The 22,500-nt window shown below is 51.4% G+C and overlaps 1 protein-coding gene across 1 annotated transcript in view; it reads right to left on the bottom strand.

Moving 5' to 3' along the window:
* kl (klotho) overlaps positions 1-22,500 on the bottom strand; it is a 49,872-nt gene that overhangs the window by 16,811 nt on the left and 10,561 nt on the right. The window contains exons 7-11 of the mRNA XM_046330576.1: positions 9,520-9,669; positions 9,300-9,406; positions 5,854-5,982; positions 1,762-1,960; positions 745-932 (exon numbers count right to left, since the gene is read on the bottom strand). Coding sequence (XP_046186532.1) covers positions 745-932; positions 1,762-1,960; positions 5,854-5,982; positions 9,300-9,406; positions 9,520-9,669 — 773 coding nt within the window. The remainder of the gene's footprint in view (positions 1-744; positions 933-1,761; positions 1,961-5,853; positions 5,983-9,299; positions 9,407-9,519; positions 9,670-22,500) is intronic.

Here is a 22,500-nt window from a genome sequence, read left to right as displayed (position 1 = left end):
CATGATTTTATTTGTTCCATCATCTTTGAAATGCAAGAGAAAGGCCACTAGATGGGAGCAGAGTATGTGCAAAGTTTTAGACTGAGCCAATGAACTATTGGATTTCTATTCAAAATGTATCAAGACTGCCCAAGTGTTCCAAATTGGTTTATTCATACATTTTCAAGTTCATAATTGTGCACTCTCCTCAAACAATAGCATGGTATTCTTTCACTGTAATAGCTACTGTAAATTGGACAGTGCAGTTAGATTAACAAGAATTTAAGCTTTCTGCCAATATCAGATATGTCTATGTCCCGGGAAATGTCTTGTTTCTTACAATCTCATGCTAATCACATTAGCCTACGTTAGCTCAATCTCATGCTAATCACATTAGCCTACGTTAGCTCAACCTCATGCTAATCACATTAGCCTACATTAGCTCAACCTCATGCTAATCACATTAGCCTACGTTAGCTCAACCTCATGCTAATCACATTAGCCTACGCTAGCTCAACCTCATGCTAATCACATTAGCCTACGTTAGCTCAATCTCATGCTAATCACATTAGCCTACGTTAGCTCAACCATCCTGAGGACACCGATCCTGTACAGGCATTTCCTTCTGCGATCGCAGGAGACTGCATAAACGCAGCGGACGTCGGCTCAATCAGGCTGTTTACGCAGATCGTATTGAATCCGGGCCAAACTCATCCATGCGTTTTGTAAGACCATAGATGTTTGAACTTTGAACTCTGAGCTTACTGGAACAGGTCAAGGGAGTGTCGTTGATGGAGCCAGTTCCTCATGCGAGGCGGGTAATCTCCACTGCCAAAGATGGGTTCTGAGAACCAGCCCACACGACAGTCGAGAACCCTGTTGGCTGGTTCCACGTCCTCGCGGCTGAAGGAGAACGCCGGTTCCACCCAGTCCATGTGAAGAGCCAAGGAAACCTGCAACGCAGTACGAAGTGTGTCTGTGTCTCCCTGTGTGTGTATCTCCCTGTGTGTGTATGTGTGTCTCCTTGTGTGTGTTTCTGTGTCTCCTTGTGTGTGTTTCTCCCTGTGTGTGTATCTGTGTCTCCTTGTGTGTGTTTCTGTGTCTCCTTGTGTGTGTTTCTCCCTGTGTGTGTATCTGTGTCTCCTTGTGTGTGTTTCTCCCTGTGTGTGTATCTGTGTCTCCTTGTATCTGTGTCTCCCTGTGTGTGTGTATCTGTGTCTCCTTGTGTGTGTGTATCTGTGTCTCCCTGTGTGTGTGTATCTGTGTCTCCTTGTGTGTGTTTCTCCCTGTGTGTGTATCTGTGTCTCCTTGTGTGTGTTTCTCCCTGTGTGTGTATCTGTGTCTCCTTGTGTGTGTTTCTCCCTATATGTGTGAGTGTGTTAGTGTGTGTGTGTGAGCATGTGTCTTCCTGTGTGTGTGTGTGTGTGTGTGTGTGTGTGTGTGTGTGTGTGTGTGTGTGTGTGTGTGTGTGTGTGTGTGTGTGTGTGTGCGTGCGTGCGTGCGTGCGTGCGTGCGTGCGTGCGTGTGTGCGTGCGTGCGTGCGTGCGTGCGTGTGTGTATATAAATATGTGTGTGTGTGTGTGTGTATGTGTGTTTGTATATAAATATGTGTGTGTGTGTATATAAATATGTGTGTGTGTGTGTGTGTGTGTGTGTGTGTGTGTGTGTGTGTGTGTGTGTGTGTGTGTGTGTGTGTGTGTGTGTGTGTGTGTGTGTGTGTGTGTGTGTGTGTGTGTGTGTGTGTGTGTGTGTGTGTGTGTGTGTGTGTGTGATCCCACTGACCTGTCCCCCCTGTGTGTGTCTGTACTCCTGGTCGTAGGCGTGCCACGCCAGGGCGTGAGCCCTCAGCAGCTGGTGGCCCTCCATCGGAGACACGTCATCTTCATCGTTGGGCTCGTTCAAGGTGATCCACATCTTCACATGGGGACCCAGCTCTCTGTAGCACAGCCGAGCGTAGTCCACAAATGCCACCACTGTGTCCCTGTCAAACAATGTCATTATTCACAGGAACTATTCATATAATACCATGAGAACAAGGGTTAACTGGCGATAGAACTATTCATATAATACCATGAGAACAAGGGTTAACTGGCGATAGAACTATTCATATAATACCATGAGAACAAGGGTTAACTGGCGATAGAACTATTCATATAATACCATGAGAACAAGGGTTAACTGGCGATAGAACTATTCATATAATACCATGAGAACAAGGGTTAACTGGCGATAGAACTATTCATATAATACCATGAGAACAAGGGTTAACTGGCGATAGAACTATTCATATAATACCATGAGAACAAGGGTTAACTGGCGATAGAACTATTCATATAATACCATGAGAACAAGGGTTAACTGGCGATAGAACTATTCATATAATACCATGAGAACAAGGGTTAACTGGCGATAGAACTATTCATATAATACCATGAGAACAAGGGTTAACTGGCGATAGAACTATTCATATAATACCATGAGAACAAGGGTTAACTGGCGATAGAACTATTCATATAATACCATGAGAACAAGGGTTAACTGGCGATAGAACTATTCATATACGTGGTATATAGTAGGAGTGATGATATCTCTGTGAGGTGACCTACGTGGTATATAGTAGGAGTGATGATATCTCTGTGATGTGACCTACGTGTTATATAGTAGGAGTGATGGCTTTGATATTTCTGTGACGAGTTTGGGTGGCTGTTTTTTCGTTCTGTTTTTATTCGACGGGGGAAGTTTTTTTTTTAACGAATACCGTTTTGTTTTGAATCATGCTTTTAACTTCAGACTCTTTTGATTCATATTTAAATTCTTAAAGCATTTTGTTACGATCCACTTGATTTATTCTATATATATATATATATATATATGCCATTTAGCAGACGCTTTTATCCAAAGCGACTTACAGTCATGTGTGCATACATTCTATGTATGGGTGGTCCCGGGAATTGAACCCACTACCCTGGCGTTACAAGCGCCATGCTCTACCAACTGAGCTACAGAAGGACGTAATGGAGCTTCATATGATATTGGTTTGTACGAAATACACACACACACACACACACACACACACACACACACACACACACACACACACACACACACACACACACACACACACACACACACACACACACACACACACACACACACACACACACACACACACACACACACACACACACAATACAAGACCGACAGTATGTGGACACCTGCTCGTCGAACGTCTCATTCCAAAAGGGCATTAAATGGAGTTGGTCCCCTCTTTGCTGCTATAACAGCCTCCACTCTTCTGGGAAGGCTTTCCACTAGATGTTGGAACATTGCTGCTATAACAGCCTCCACTCTTCTGGGAAGGCTTTCCACTAGATGTTGGACCATTGCTGCTATAACAGCCTCCTCTCTTCTGGGAAGGCTTTCCACTAGATGTTGGAACATTGCTGCTATAACAGCCTCCAATCTTCTGGGAAGGCTTTCCACTAGATGTTGGAACATTGCTGCTATAACAGCCTCCACTCTTCTGGGAAGGCTTTTCACTAGATGTTGGAACATTGCTGCTATAACAGCCTCAACTCTTCTGGGAAGCCTTTCCACTAGATGTTGGAACATTGCTGCTGGGACTTGCTTCCATTCAGCCACAAGAGCATTCGTGAGGTCGGGATACGATGTTGGTCGATTAGTCCTGGTTCGCAGTCGTCGTTCCAATTCATCCCAAAGGTGTTCGATGGGTGCATGGGGGGATTGTCATGCTAAAACAGGAAAGGGCCTTCCCCAAATTGCCACAAAGTTGGAAGCACAGAATGGTCTATAACGTCATTGTATGCTGTAGTGTTAAGATTTCCCTTCACTGGAACTAAGGGGCCCGAACCATGAAAAACAGCCCCAGACCATTATTCCTCCACCGCCAAACTTTACAGTTGGCACTATGCAGGCAGCGTTCTCCTGGCATCCGATGGTAAAGCATGATTTAACACGTTTCCACTGCTCCAGAGTCCAAAGTTTTACACCACTCCAGCCAACGCTTGGCATTGCTCACGATGATGTTAGGCTTGTGTGCAGCTGCTCGGCCATGGAAACCCATTTAACGAAGATCCAGACGAACACTTCTTGTGCTGACGTTGCTTCCAGAGGTAGTTTGGAACTCGGTACTGAGTGTTGCAACCAAGGACCGCATCGCTTCAGCACTCGACGGTCCCATCCTCTGAGCTTGTGTGGCCCTCAGCACTCGACGGTCCCATCCTCTGAGCTTGTGTGGCCCTCAGCACTCGACGGTCCCATCCTCTGAGCTTGTGTGGCCCTCAGCACTCGACGGTCCCATCCTCTGAGCTTGTGTGGCCCTCAGCACTCGACGGTCCCATCCTCTGAGCTTGTGTGGCCCTCAGCACTCGACGGTCCCATCCTCTGAGCTTGTGTGGCCCTCAGCACTCGACGGTCCCATCCTCTGAGCTTGTGTGGCCCTCAGCACTCGACGGTCCCATCCTCTGAGCTTGTGTGGCCCTCAGCACTCGGCCCTCCTCTGAGCACTGTGTGGCCCTCAGCACTCGACGGTCCCATCCTCTGAGCTTGTGTGGCCCTCAGCACTCGACGGTCCCATCCTCTGAGCTTGTGTGGCCCTCAGCACTCGACGGTCCCATCCTCTGAGCTTGTGTGGCCCTCAGCACTTGGCGGCTGAGATGTTCTAGATGTTTCCAGGAGCAACAACGGAGCAGCTCTAGCAAAAATGTGACGAACTGACTTGTTGGAAAGGTGACGGTGCCACGTAGAAAGTCACTGAGGCCGAATCCACTTATTTGTACATATCGTGTTTTGCTACGTGATCAGCGCCTGTTGGACCCGACGCAATCATCACTAAACAGTGTAGTAGCCTAAGGAGAATATAAATAGAAATAGAAATAGAACAGGTAACTGTTTTCTATGGAATGCGTGTGGTTACTCCCTTGTCCACGGGCTGAAGTGGCTATAGAACTAACGACTCGGATACCAAGTTACTACCCGCGTTGCTGATGGTTTGGCGGTGTCCTAGGTGATCCCGTCAAATCGCTGAACAGCTGCTCTTGATCAGTGTCACATTGCAGCACCAGGTCGCGTTAGAAGTTCAGAACGAGGAAGTGTACACTCTTCAAAGGGTTCCGAAAGGGTTCTTCGGGTTGTCCTCATAGGCAAACTCTTTTTTTTGGGGCTCCAGGTAGAACCCTTTTTGGGTTCCATGTGGGTTCTTCAAAGGGTTCTTCAAAGGGTTCTCCTATGGGGACAGCCGAAGAATCCTTTAAGGTTCTAGAGGACACCTTTCTAAGAGTGTAGGCTATTATAGAAATAATGACGCTCAAATAGAAAATAATTTAATAACTAAATAATGAGTATTGCCATCAGCCTGATCGAGGTGTACATCTCACATTCAAGTGTTCAAAGTAAAAAAAGGATGCATGGGAATTCTGTCAATGTGACTCCGTGGAGTCAAGGTACACACACACACGCACACACGCCGGGAGCCACAATGCAGTTCCACCTTCACTAAAGCGGATCTGATTGAATAGAACCCAACGTTTGGATCAGGCTAGTTATCACCAAACACGACGGGACAATCAGCATGGTGAATACTTGTCTGCTACAAAAATCAGGGGAAAGGATCGAGGCTCCTAAATTGTTTCCTCCACGGGCTTAACATCTCACTCGGGATTTGGTTCTGGTAGTACCAACCTCCACGGGGGGCTGGGAGGCTGGAGCGCTGGCGTGTGTGTGTGTGGCGTGTGTGTGTGGCGTGTGTGTGTGGCGTGTGGTACCAACCTGTTAAACCAGCCTCCTGCTGCCTCCATCGGGGCTGGCAGGCTGGAGCGCTGGCGTGTGTGTGTGGCGTGTGTGTGTGGTACCAACCTGTTAAACCAGCCTCCTGCTGCCTCCATCGGGGCTGGCAGGCTGGAGCGCTGGCGTGTGTGGTGCCACAGGGTGACCATGGACGTGATGTTAGCCTGGTGCAGCTGGCTCGTAAAGCAGCGGTAGTACCTGGAACATAGTGAACATTACTGTCAGTCCAGTCCGAGTTCTCATCACACTGTTAACCGATACACTCATAACTCCATTCCATGTTTTTACTCTTGCACTTGTACATGGAATGATAGAGACCAAGCAGGCAGTAATTAATCCAGTTTAGTCATGTTTAATAATTAATCAGACCTTTTTCAAACCTCTCCTCAGGCACCTACAGACATTTTACAATTTACTTGCAATCCTGAACTAGTACACCTGATTAATCTATTTACAGGTTTGATAACTAGTTGACAAGTTGAATCAGATATCCTACACTGAACAAAAAATATAAACGCAACATGTAAAGTGTTTGGTCCCATGTTTCATGAGCTGAACTGTCATGTTTTGTCATTTATTGTCATGTCTTGTCCCTGTGCTCCCCATGCTATTCGTTTCCCTCTGCTGGTCTTGTTTGGTTCTAAAAGTTCCCAGAAATGTTCTATATGCACAAAAAGCTTAATTCTCTCAGATGTTCTGCACACATGTGTTTACATCCCTGTTAGTGAGAATCTTTTGCCAAGATAATCCATCCATCTGACAGGTGTGCCATATCAAGAAGCTGATTAAGCTGATTAAACAGCATGATCATTACACAGGTGCACTTTGTGCTGGGGACAATAAAAGGCCACTCTAAAATGTAGAATGTATGCACACATGACTGTAAGTCGCTTTGGATAAAAGCGTCTGCTAAATGGCATATATAAAATGTGCAGTTTTGCCAAACAATGCCACATATGTCTCAAGTTTTGAGGGAGTGAGCAGTTGGCTTGCTGACTGCAGGAATGTCCACCAGAGCTGTTGGCAGAGAATTGAATGTTCATTTCTCTATTAAAAGCTGTTTTAGAGAATTTGTCAATACCTCCAACCGGCCTTACAACCACAGACTGACTGCAGGAATGTCCAGCAGAGTGGTTGCCATAACCACAGACTGACTGCAGGAATGTCCAGCAGAGTGGTTTCCATAACCACAGACTGACTGCAGGAATTTCCAGCAGAGTGGTTGCCATAACCACAGACTGACTACAGGAATGTCCAGCAGGGTGGTTGCCATAACCACAGACTGACTGCAGGAATGTCCAGCAGAGTGGTTGCCATAACCACAGACTGACTGCAGGAATGTCCAGCAGAGTGGTTGCCAGACAACTACCATAAGCCACTTCCAACATTGTTTTAGGGAATGTGGCAGTACACCCAACCACAGACCAGGTGTAACCACATCAGACCAGAACCTCCACACCCGGCCTCTTCCCCTGTGGGATGGTCTGAGACCAACCACCAGAACCTCCACATCCGGCCTCTTCCCCTGTGGGATGGTCTGAGGCCAGCCACCAGAACCTCCACATCCAGCCTCTTCCCCTGGACTCTTCCCCTGAGGGATCATCTGAGACCAATCCACCAGGACCTCCACATCCGGCCTCTTCCCCTGGGCTCTTCCCCTGAGGGATCATCTGAGACCAATCCACCAGGACCTCCACATCCGGCCTCTTCCCCTGGGCTCTTCCCCTGAGGGATCATCTGAGACCAATCCACCAGGACCTCCACATCCGGCCTCTTCCCCTGGGCTCTTCCCCTGAGGGATCATCTGAGACCAATCCACCAGGACCTCCACATCCGGCCTCTTCCCCTGGGCTCTTCCCCTGAGGGATCATCTGAGACCAATCCACCAGGACCTCCACATCCGGCCTCTTCCCCTGGGCTCTTCCCCTGAGGGATCATCTGAGACCAATCCACCAGGACCTCCACATCCGGCCTCTTCCCTGGGCTCTTCCCCTGAGGATCATCTGAGACCAATCCACCAGGACCTCCACATCCGGCCTCTTCCCCTGGGCTCTTCCCCTGAGGGATCATCTGAGACCAATCCACCAGGACCTCCACATCCGGCCTCTTCCCCTGGGCTCTTCCCCTGAGGATCATCTGAGACCAATCCACCAGGACCTCCACATCCGGCCTCTTCCCCTGGGCTCTTCCCCTGAGGATCATCTGAGACCAATCCACCAGGACCTCCACATCCGGCCTCTTCCCCTGGGCTCTTCCCCTGAGGGATCATCTGAGACCAATCCACCAGGACCTCCACATCCGGCCTCTTCCCCTGGGCTCTTCCCCTGAGGGATCATCTGAGACCAATCCACCAGGACCTCCACATCCGGCCTCTTCCCCTGGGCTCTTCCCCTGAGGGATCATCTGAGACCAATCCACCAGGACCTCCACATCCAGCCTCTTCCCCTGTGGGATGGTCTCAGACCAGCCACCAGGACCTCCACATCCAGCCTCTTCCCCTGGGCTCTTCCCCTGAGGGATCATCTGAGACCAATCCACCAGGACCTCCACATCCGGCCTCTTCCCCTGGGCTCTTCCCCTGAGGGATCATCTGAGACCAATCCACCAGGACCTCCACATCCGGCCTCTTCCCCTGGGCTCTTCCCCTGAGGGATCATCTGAGACCAATCCACCAGGACCTCCACATCCGGCCTCTTCCCCTGGGCTCTTCCCCTGAGGGATCATCTGAGACCAATCCACCAGGACCTCCACATCCGGCCTCTTCCCCTGGGCTCTTCCCCTGAGGGATCATCTGAGACCAATCCACCAGGACCTCCACATCCGGCCTCTTCCCCTGGGCTCTTCCCCTGAGGGATCATCTGAGACCAATCCACCAGGACCTCCACATCCGGCCTCTTCCCCTGGGCTCTTCCCCTGAGGGATCATCTGAGACCAGCCACCAGGACAGCTGATGAAACGGAGGAGTTGTTTTTTCTGTCTGTAATGAAGCCCTTTTGTAGGGAAAAAACGAATTCTGATTTGCGCCCCTGTCAAGTCATGTGATGTAATCCACCGATTACCTAATGAGTTTATTTCAAATGACTGATTTCCTTTTGTTGAACTATAACTTTGTTGCATTTATATACATTTGTGTTTATTACAGTTCTGTAATATTATAATAATTATAATAATAAACAGAATAGCTGGAGGTCTAGAAGAGACTAGAGGATACTGACTACTAGAGGAGACTGACTACTAGAGGAGACTGACTACTAGAGGAGACTAGAGGAGACTGATTACTAGAGGAGCCTAGAGGAGACTGACTACTAGAGGAGACTAGAGGAGACTGAGTACTAGAGGAGCGTAGAGGAGACTGACTACTAGAGGAGACTGACTGCTCGAGGAGACTGACTACAGACTGACTACTAGAGGAGACTGACTACAGGCTGACTACAGACTGACAACTAGAGGAGACTAGAGGAGTCTAACTACAGACTGACTACAGACTGACTACTAGAGGAGACTGACTACAGTACCCTAGTAAGGTAGTGTTGGGCTGGGTCACGTTGCCGCTGGGCACCAGGGAGGACCAGTTGAGAGAGAAGTGGAAGTGGTTGACTCCCACACGACGAATCTCTTCCACCTGGGGGGGGGGGTTGGGGGTGGGGGAGGAGTGTGAGGGGAGGGGTTGGAAATTACTTTCACATCATATCGTTGTAATTTGTTTTGTGCATAAACGTGGAGAAGATCTCCGACCTGCTGGCGGATGGTGGCGTAGTCGGCACAGTGCTGTGCCCTGCGGAGCGGCGGAGCCTGGAACCCCTCTAACCTCCTCAGCTCCCCGTTGCCCGTGATGTTCCACACGTACACACTGGGATCTACGAACTGGGTGGGGGTGGTCTCCACCTGGACACACACACACACACTGGGATCTACGAACTGGGTGGGGGTGGTCTCCACCTGGACACACACACACACACTGGGATCTACGAACTGGGTGGGGGTGGTCTCCACCTGGACACACACACACTGGGATCTACGAACTGGGTGGGGGTGGTCTCCACCTGGACACACACACACACTGGGATCTACGAACTGGGTGGGGGTGGTCTCCACCTGGACACACACACACACTGGGATCTACGAACTGGGTGGGGGTGGTCTCCACCTGGACACACACACACTGGGATCTACGAACTGGGTGGGGGTGGTCTCCACCTGGACACACACACACACTGGGATCTACGAACTGGGTGGGGGTGGTCTCCACCTGGACACACACACACACTGGGATCTACGAACTGGGTGGGGGTGGTCTCCACCTGGACACACACACACACTGGGATCTACGAACTGGGTGGGGGTGGTCTCCACCTGGACACACACACACACTGGGATCTACGAACTGGGTGGGGTGGTCTCCACCTGGACACACACACACACTGGGATCTACGAACTGGGTGGGGGTGGTCTCCACCTGGACACACACACACACTGGGATCTACGAACTGGGTGGGGGTGGTCTCCACCTGGACACACACACACACTGGGATCTACGAACTGGGTGGGGGTGGTCTCCACCTGGACACACACACACTGGGATCTACGAACTGGGTGGGGGTGGTCTCCACCTGGACACACACACACACACTGGGATCTACGAACTGGGTGGGGGTGGTCTCCACCTGGACACACACACACACACTGGGATCTACGAACTGGGTGGGGGTGGTCTCCACCTGGACACACACACACACACTGGGATCTACTCCACCTGAACTGGGTGGGGGTGGTCTCCACCTGGACACACACACACACACACACACTGGGATCTACGAACTGGGTGGGGTGGTCTCCACCTGGACACACACACACACACACACTGGGATCTACGAACTGGGTGGGGGTGGTCTCCACCTGGACACACACACACACACACACACTGGGATCTACGAACTGGGTGGGGGTGGTCTCCACCTGGACACACACACACACTGGGATCTACGAACTGGGTGGGGGTGGTCTCCACCTGGACACACACACACACACACTGGGATCTACGAACTGGGTGGGGGTGGTCTCCACCTGGACACACACACACACACTGGGATCTACGAACTGGGTGGGGGTGGTCTCCACCTGGACACACACACACACACTGGGATCTACGAACTGGGTGGGGGTGGTCTCCACCTGGACACACACACACTGGGATCTACGAACTGGGTGGGGGTGGTCTCCACCTGGACACACACACACACACACACACACACTGGGATCTACGAACTGGGTGGGGGTGGTCTCCACCTGGACACACACACACACACACTGGGATCTACGAACTGGGTGGGGGTGGTCTCCACCTGGACACACATCTACGAACTGGGTGGGGGTGGTCTCCACCTACACACACACACTGGGATCTACGAACTGGGTGGGGGTGGTCTCCACCTGGACACACACACACTGGGATCTACGAACTGGGTGGGGGTGGTCTCCACCTGGACACACACACACACACATCTGGGGTGGGGTCTGGACAACTGGGTGGGGGTGGTCTCCACCTGGACACACACACACTGGGATCTACGAACTGGGTGGGGGTGGTCTCCACCTGGACACACACACACACACACACTGGGATCTACGAACTGGGTGGGGGTGGTCTCCACCTGGACACACACACACACACACACTGGGATCTACGAACTGGGTGGGGGTGGTCTCCACCTGGGTGGGGGTGGTCTCCACCTGGACACACACACACTGGGATCTACGAACTGGGTGGGGGTGGTCTCCACCTGGACACACACACACACACTGGGATCTACGAACTGGGTGGGGGTGGTCTCCACCTGGACACACACACACACACTGGGATCTACGAACTGGGTGGGGGTGGTCTCCACCTGGACACACACACACTGGGATCTACGAACTGGGTGGGGGTGGTCTCCACCTGGACACACACACACACACACACTGGGATCTACGAACTGGGTGGGGGTGGTCTCCACCTGGACACACACACACACACTGGGATCTACGAACTGGGTGGGGGTGGTCTCCACCTGGACACACACACACACACTGGGATCTACGAACTGGGTGGGGGTGGTCTCCACCTGGACACACACACACACACTGGGATCTACGAACTGGGTGGGGGTGGTCTCCACCTGGACACACACACACACACACACTGGGATCTACGAACTGGGTGGGGGTGGTCTCCACCTGGACACACACACACACACTGGGATCTACGAACTGGGTGGGGGTGGTCTCCACCTGGACACACACACACACACTGGGATCTACGAACTGGGTGGGGGTGGTCTCCACCTGGACACACACACACACACTGGGATCTACGAACTGGGTGGGGGTGGTCTCCACCTGGACTGGGTGGGGGTGGTCTCCACCTGGACACACACACACTGGGATCTACGAACTGGGTGGGGGTGGTCTCCACCTGGACACACACACACACACACACTGGGATCTACGAACTGGGTGGGGGTGGTCTCCACCTGGACACACACACACACACACACTGGGATCTACGAACTGGGTGGGGGTGGTCTCCACCTGGACACACACACACACACACACACACTGGGATCTACGAACTGGGTGGGGGTGGTCTCCACCTGGACACACACACACACACACACTGGGATCTACGAACTGGGTGGGGGTGGTCTCAACCTGGACACACACACACACACACTGGGATCTACGAACTGGGTGAGGGTGGTCTCCACCTGGACACACACACACACACTGGGATCTACGAACTGGGTGGGGGTGGTCTCCACCTGGACACACACACACACACTGGGATCTACGAACTGGGTGGGGGTGGTCTCCACCTGGACACACACACACTGGGATCTACGAACTGGGTGGGGGTGGTCTCCACCTGGACACACACACACACACACACACTGGGATCTACGAACTGGGTGGGGGTGGTCTCCACCTGGACACACACACACACACACACACTGGGATCTACGAACTGGGTGGGGGTGGTCTCCACCTGGACACACACACACTGGGATCTACGAACTGGGTGGGGGTGGTCTCCACCTGGACACACACACACACTGGGATCTACGAACTGGGTGGGGGTGGTCTCCACCTGCACACACACACACACTGGGATCTACGAACTGGGTGGGGGTGGTCTCCACCTGGACACACACACACACACACACACACACACTGGGATCTACGAACTGGGTGGAAACCCCACCTCTTTAAGGAATACCTAGGATAGGATAAGTAATCCCTCTCACCCCCCCCCCTAAGTTTTAGATGCACTATTGTTAAGTGACTGTCCCACTGGATGTCATAAGGTGAATGCACCAATTTGTAAGTCGCTCTGGATAAGAGCGTCTGCTAAATGACTTAAATGTAAAAATGTAAATGTTAAATGGGTGGGGGTGGTCTCCACCTGGACACACACACACACACACTGGGATCTACGAACTGGGTGGGGGTGGTCTCCACCTGGACACAAACACACTGGGATCTACGAACTGGGTGGGGGTGGTCTCCACCTGGACACACACACACACAATGGGATCTACGAACTGGGTGGGGGTGGTCTCCACCTGGACACAAACACACTGGGATCTACGAACTGGGTGGGGGTGGTCTCCACCTGGACACACACACACACACACTGGGATCTACGAACTGGGTGGGGGTGGTCTCCACCTGCACACACACACACTGGGATCTACGAACTGGGTGGGGGTGGTCTCCACCTGGACACACACACACACACTGGGATCTACGAACTGGGTGGGGGTGGTCTCCACCTGGACACACACACACACTGGGATCTACGAACTGGGTGGGGGTGGTCTCCACCTGGACACACACACACACTGGGATCTACGAACTGGGTGGGGGTGATCTCCACCTGGACACACACACACACACACTGGGATCTACGAACTGGGTGGGGGTGGTCTCCACCTGGACACACATACACACACACTGGGATCTACGAACTGGGTGGGGGTGGTCTCCACCTGGACACACACACACACACACACACACACTGGATCTACGAACTGGGTGGGGGTGGTCTCCACCTGGGGACAAACACACTGGGATCTACGAACTGGGTGGGGGTGGTCTCCACCTGGACACACACACAATGGGATCTACGAACTGGGTGGGGGTGGTCTCCACCTGGACACAAACACACTGGGATCTACGAACTGGGTGGGGGTGGTCTCCACCTGGACACACACACACACACACTGGGATCTACGAACTGGGTGGGGGTGGTCTCCACCTGGACACACACACACACTGGGATCTACGAACTGGGTGGGGGTGGTCTCCACCTGGACACACACACACACTGGGATCTACGAACTGGGTGGGGGTGGTCTCCACCTGGACACACACACACACTGGGATCTACGAACTGGGTGGGGGTGGTCTCCACCTGGACACACACACACACACACACTGGGATCTACGAACTGGGTGGGGTGGTCTCCACCTGGACACACACACACACACACTGGGATCTACGAACTGGGTGGGGGTGGTCTCCACCTGGGGACACACACACACACACACTGGGATCTACGAACTGGGTGGGGGTGGTCTCCACCTGGACACACACACACACTGGGATCTACGAACTGGGTGGGGGTGGTCTCCACCTGGACACACACACACACACACTGGGATCTACGAACTGGGTGGGGGTGGTCTCCACCTGGACACACACACACACACACTGGGATCTACGAACTGGGTGGGGGTGGTCTCCACCTGGACACACACACACACACACTGGGATCTACGAACTGGGTGGGGGTGGTCTCCACCTGGACACACACACACACACACACACTGGGATCTACGAACTGGGTGGGGGTGGTCTCCACCTGGACACACACACACACAATGGGATCTACGAACTGCGTGGGGGTGGTCTCCACCTGGACACAAACACACTGGGATCTACGAACTGGGTGGGGGTGGTCTCCACCTGGACACACACACACACACTGGGATCTACGAACTGGGTGGGGGTGGTCTCCACCTGGACACACACACACACTGGGATCTACGAACTGGGTGGGGGTGGTCTCCACCTGGACACACACACACTGGGATCTACGAACTGGGTGGGGGTGGTCTCCACCTGGACACACACACACACTGGGATCTACGAACTGGGTGGGGGTGGTCTCCACCTGCACACACACACACACTGGGATCTACGAACTGGGTGGGGGTGGTCTCCACCTGGACACACACACACACACACACACACACTGGGATCTACGAACTGGGTGGAAACCCCACCTCTTTAAGGAATACCTAGGATAGGATAAGTAATCCCTCTCACCCCCCCCCCTAAGTTTTAGATGCACTATTGTTAAGTGACTGTCCCACTGGATGTCATAAGGTGAATGCACCAATTTGTAAGTCGCTCTGGATAAGAGCGTCTGCTAAATGACTTAAATGTAAAAATGTAAATGTTAAATGGGTGGGGGTGGTCTCCACCTGGACACACACACACACACACTGGGATCTACGAACTGGGTGGGGGTGGTCTCCACCTGGACACAAACACACTGGGATCTACGAACTGGGTGGGGGTGGTCTCCACCTGGACACACACACACACACAATGGGATCTACGAACTGGGTGGGGGTGGTCTCCACCTGGACACAAACACACTGGGATCTACGAACTGGGTGGGGGTGGTCTCCACCTGGACACACACACACACACACACTGGGATCTACGAACTGGGTGGGGGTGGTCTCCACCTGCACACACACACACTGGGATCTACGAACTGGGTGGGGGTGGTCTCCACCTGGACACACACACACACACTGGGATCTACGAACTGGGTGGGGGTGGTCTCCACCTGGACACACACACACACTGGGATCTACGAACTGGGTGGGGGTGGTCTCCACCTGGACACACACACACACTGGGATCTACGAACTGGGTGGGGGTGATCTCCACCTGGACACACACACACACACACTGGGATCTACGAACTGGGTGGGGGTGGTCTCCACCTGGACACACATACACACACACTGGGATCTACGAACTGGGTGGGGGTGGTCTCCACCTGGACACACACACACACACACACTGGGATCTACGAACTGGGTGGGGGTGGTCTCCACCTGGGGACAAACACACTGGGATCTACGAACTGGGTGGGGGTGGTCTCCACCTGGACACACACACAATGGGATCTACGAACTGGGTGGGGGTGGTCTCCACCTGGACACAAACACACTGGGATCTACGAACTGGGTGGGGGTGGTCTCCACCTGGACACACACACACACACACTGGGATCTACGAACTGGGTGGGGGTGGTCTCCACCTGGACACACACACACACTGGGATCTACGAACTGGGTGGGGGTGGTCTCCACCTGGACACACACACACACTGGGATCTACGAACTGGGTGGGGGTGGTCTCCACCTGGACACACACACACACACACTGGGATCTACGAACTGGGTGGGGGTGGTCTCCACCTGGACACACACACACACACACTGGGATCTACGAACTGGGTGGGGGTGGTCTCCACCTGGACACACACACACACACACTGGGATCTACGAACTGGGTGGGGGTGGTCTCCACCTGGGGACACACACACACACACTGGGATCTACGAACTGGGTGGGGGTGGTCTCCACCTGGACACACACACACACTGGGATCTACGAACTGGGTGGGGGTGGTCTCCACCTGGACACACACACACACACACTGGGATCTACGAACTGGGTGGGGGTGGTCTCCACCTGGACACACACACACACACACTGGGATCTACGAACTGGGTGGGGGTGGTCTCCACCTGGACACACACACACACACTGGGATCTACGAACTGGGTGGGGGTGGTCTCCACCTGGACACACACACACACACACTGGGATCTACGAACTGGGTGGGGGTGGTCTCCACCTGGACACACACACACACAATGGGATCTACGAACTGGGTGGGGGTGGTCTCCACCTGGACACAAACACACTGGGATCTACGAACTGGGTGGGGGTGGTCTCCACCTGGACACACACACACACACACTGGGATCTACGAACTGGGTGGGGGTGGTCTCCACCTGCACACACACACACTGGGATCTACGAACTGGGTGGGGGTGGTCTCCACCTGGACACACACACACACACTGGGATCTACGAACTGGGTGGGGGTGGTCTCCACCTGGACACACACACACACTGGGATCTACGAACTGGGTGGGGGTGGTCTCCACCTGGACACACACACACACACTGGGATCTACGAACTGGGTGGGGGTGGTCTCCACCTGGACACACACACACACACACTGGGATCTACGAACTGGGTGGGGGTGGTCTCCACCTGGACACACACACACACACACACTGGGATCTACGAACTGGGTGGGGGTGGTCTCCACCTGGACACACACACACACACACTGGGATCTACGAACTGGGTGGGGGTGGTCTCCACCTGGGGACACACACACACACACACACTGGGATCTACGAACTGGGTGGGGGTGGTCTCCACCTGGACACACACACACACTGGGATCTACGAACTGGGTGGGGGTGGTCTCCACCTGGACACACACACACACACACTGGGATCTACGAACTGGGTGGGGGTGGTCTCCACCTGGACACACACACACACACTGGGATCTACGAACTGGGTGGGGGTGGTCTCCACCTGGACACACACACACACTGGGATCTACGAACTGGGTGGGGGTGGTCTCCACCTGGACACACACACACACACACACACACACACACACACACACACACACACACACACACACACACACACACTGGGATCTACGAACTGGGTGGGGGTGGTCTCCACCTGGACACACACACACACACACACTGGGATCTACGAACTGGGTGGGGGTGGTCTCCACCTGGACACACACACACACACACACACACACACACACACACACACACACACACACACACACACACACACACACACACACACACTGGTATCTACGAACTGGGTGGGGGTGGTCTCCACCTGGACACACACACACACACACACACACACACACACACACACACACACACACACACACACACACACACACACACACACTGGGATCTACAAACTGGGTGGGGGTGGTCTCCACCTGGACACACACACAACACACACACACACACATTTAAACACACACACACTGGGATCTACGAACTGGGTGGGCGTGGTCTCCACCTGGACACACACACACACACACGGGATCTACGAACTGGGTGGGGGTGGTCTCCACCTGGACACACACACACACACACTGGGATCTACGAACTGGGTGGGGGTGGTCTCCACCTGGACACACACACACACACACACACACACACACACACACACACACACACACACACACACACACACACACACACACACACACACACACTGGGATCTACGAACTGGGTGGGGGTGGTCTCCACCTGGACACACACACACACACACACACACACACACACACACACACACACACACACACACACACACACACACACACACACACACACACACACTGGGATCTATGAACTGGGTGGGGGTGGTCTCCACCTGGACACACACACACACACACACTGGGATCTACGAACTGGGTGGGGGTGGTCTCCACCTGGACACACACACACACACACACACACACACACACACACACACACACACACACACACACACACACACACACACACACACACACACACACACACACACACACACACACACACACAGGGATCTACAAACTGGGTGGGGGTGGTCTCCACCTGGACACACACACACACACACACACACACACACACACACACACACACACACACACACACACACACACACACACACACACACACACACACACACGCACACACACACATTTAAACACACACACACACATTTAAACACACACACACACACACACACACACACACACACACATTTAAACACACACACACACACACATTTAAACACACACACACACACACACACACACACACACACACATATAAACACACACACACACACACACATAAATACAAACACACACACACACACACACACACACATAAACACACAAACACATTTACATTTACATTTAAGTCATTTAGCAGACGCTCTTATCCAGAGCGACTTACAAATTGGTGCATTCACCTTATGACATCCAGTGGAGCAGCCACTTTACAATAGTGCATCAAACACGCACAAACACAAACACACAGAAAACACACAGAGGCACACACACATTGCGGTTGGTCAGGTTTATCCTGATCTGTTCTTTCTTAAGGGCAAAGGTTACCCTGTCACCATGGTAACTTCCAGCTGGCATCTACCACTTGTGTAAGCAAATATAAACTGTGACTCTGTGTGACTCTGTGTCACACACACCAGCAAGAGGAGGCCAATGGGGGCAAACAAATAATGGGTTGTGATTGTGTGTTGTTTTTCTTAGTGAGCAAAGGCTATGTGTCCATGTGGCTCGTTCTGTTTATTATTAAGAGTAGTAACTATGTGTATTCTTCTGCCTACCAGGGTTGAATGTATGGTGGTACGGTCCAGTATGGTGTCTCGGTAAAATAAACACCAGGGTTGAATGTATGGTGGTACGGTCCAGTATGGTGTCTCGGTAAAATAAATACCAGGGTTTAGTGTAAGGTGGTACGGTCCAGTATGGTGTCTCGGTAAAATAAACACCAGGGTTGAATGTATGGTGGTACGGTCCAGTATGGTGTCTCGGTAAAATAAACACCAGGGTTGAATGTATGGTGGTACGGTCCAGTATGGTGTCTCGGTAAAATAAACACCAGGGTTGAATGTATGGTGGTACGGTCCAGTATGGTGTCTCGGTAAAATAAACACCAGGGTTGAATGTATGGTGGTACGGTCCAGTATGGTGTCTCGGTAAAATAAACACCAGGGTTGAATGTATGGTGGTACGGTCCAGTATGGTGTCTCGGTAAAATAAACACCAGGGTTGAATGTATGGTGGTACGGTCCAGTATGGTGTCTCGGTAAAATAAACACCAGGGTTGAATGTATGGTGGTACGGTCCAGTATGGTGTCTCGGTAAAATAAATACCAGGGTTGAATGTAAGGTGGTACGGTCCAGTATGGTGTCTCGGTAAAATAAATACCAGGGTTGAATGTAAGGTGGTACGGTCTAGTATAGTCCGGGTACTTCCTACCGGTAAAACTTGAGCCAATCACTATAATTAATACTGAAATGTCATGAAAACTGTCGGCTAATCACCACTATTTATCATTACCGCATGTCAGAGGCATGAAACACATGTGAGCGAACGGACTTGAAAACAGGTGGTAGAGCCTACGCTTCCAAATGCCATGTGGTTCAATGAGAACAAAGGCAGAGATGATCGGACTATGCATTCTGACCAATCGACGATGGCCAAATGTCCTTAGACTTTAAAAGATGTCTCTTTCTTTCTATTTTCAACTCGCTTGTTTGGAAGCCGGGAAATGTGTTGCGAACGAACGAAGCCTCGTGAAGGAGACCTTTGAAGTGATTTATTTGACAGTCAGAAAACATCACGACCGGTTGTGTTTATGCCACAATAAAAGGTAACACAGTGTAAAAAGTTTTTTTTAATTACAACTAAACCCCACGGAGATTTCAAATGATTTAATATGGATTTATATTTGTAATTCTATGATTTTAGGCTCGTAAAAATGTTTGACGAAAAAAAACGTTACACACAGGAGGTCCCGATCCGGGTTAGAAATGACAGCTACTTTCTGCCTTAGTAGGTAGTGGGGTCAGCGATGGAATATAACCACAGGGTCGTAGGTTCAAATCCCCCTTATGACCGTGGCCAATTTGTAGAAAATCACCCGTGTTAAATATAATATAATGTTTGATATATGGTTGATAATAACCGTTGAGTCGTATCCATAGCAACGTACGGTCACGCCTTCAATCCCAGAGAGGTTGATAATAACCGTTGAGTCGTATCCATAGCAACGTACGGTCACGCCTTCAATCCCAGAGAGGTTGATAATAACCATTGAGCCGTATCCATAGCAACGTACGGTCACGCCTACAATCCCAGAGAGGTTGATAATAACCGTTGAGTCGTATCCATAGCAACGTACGGTCACGCCTCTACAATCCCAGAGAGGTTGATAATAACCATTGAGCCGTATCCATAGCAACGTACGGTCACGCCTCTACAATCCCAGAGAGGTTGATAATAACCATTGAGCCGTATCCATAGCAACGTACGGTCACGCCTACAATCCCAGAGAGGTTGATAATAACCACTGAGCCGTATCCATAGCAACGTACGGTCACGCCTCTACAATCCCAGAGAGGTTGATAATAACCACTGAGCCGTATCCATAGCAACGTACGGTCACACCTACAATCCCAGAGAGGTTGATAATAACCATTGAGTTGTATCCATAGCAACGTACGGTCACGCCTTCAATCCCAGAGAGGTTGATAATAACCATTGAGCCGTATCCATAGCAACGTACGGTCACGCCTACAATCCCAGAGAGGTTGATAATAACCGTTGAGTCGTATCCATAGCAACGTACGGTCACGCCTCTACAATCCCAGAGAGGTTGATAATAACCATTGAGCCGTATCCATAGCAACGTACGGTCACGCCTCTACAATCCCAGAGAGGTTGATAATAACCACTGAGCCGTATCCATAGCAACGTACGGTCACGCCTCTACAATCCCAGAGAGGTTGATAATAACCACTGAGCCGTATCCATAGCAACGTACGGTCACACCTACAATCCCAGAGAGGTTGATAATAACCATTGAGTTGTATCCATAGCAACGTACGGTCACGCCTACAATCCCAGAGAGGTTGATAATAACCACTGAGCCGTATCCATAGCAACGTACGGTCACGCCTCTACAATCCCAGAGAGGTTTTGAAACATACTTTTTACAGTTACATGTTTTTTTTTCTAAAACAGAAAGTTCAATGTGTAAAAGATGCGATGACCAAGCATTAAAAAAAACAAGGTGTCCCTTTATAACTAGATATTTAACTAGATATTTAACTAGATATTTAACTAGATATTTAACTAGATATTTAACTAGATATTTGAGTAAACATTAACTCCAGGATGAACTTGAACTTGTGGCAGTTTCAGTGAGGTTGATATGTAGCTACGGGTTTACTGGAGCAGTCTGCTGCTGTTTGCTGTACTGGCGCCACAGACTGATGCAACTCTGAGTACCCTCATTATAATACCCCAACCCTCATTATAATACTCCAACCCTCATTATAATATCCCAAACCTCAGTACTGTCATTATAATACCCCAACCCTCATTATAATACCCCAAACCTCATTATAATACCCCCAAACCTCATTATAATACCCCCAAACCTCATTATAATACTCCAACCCTCATTATAATACTCCAACCCTCATTATAATATCCCAAACCTCAGTACTGTCATTATAATACCCCAACCCTCATTATAATACCCCAAACCTCATTATAATACCCCCAAACCTCATTATAATACCCCAACCCTCATTATAATACCCCAACCCTCATTATAATACCCCAACCCTCATTATAATACCCCAACCCTCATTATAATACCCCAACCCTCATTACAATACCCCAACCCTCATTATAATACCCCAACCCTCATTATAATAC

This window comes from Oncorhynchus gorbuscha, linkage group LG02 (genome assembly GCF_021184085.1).
Source record: "Oncorhynchus gorbuscha isolate QuinsamMale2020 ecotype Even-year linkage group LG02, OgorEven_v1.0, whole genome shotgun sequence".
In the NCBI taxonomy this organism is placed as follows: Eukaryota; Metazoa; Chordata; class Actinopteri; order Salmoniformes; family Salmonidae; genus Oncorhynchus; species Oncorhynchus gorbuscha.
This window is presented reverse-complemented; position numbering and strand designations above follow the sequence as displayed.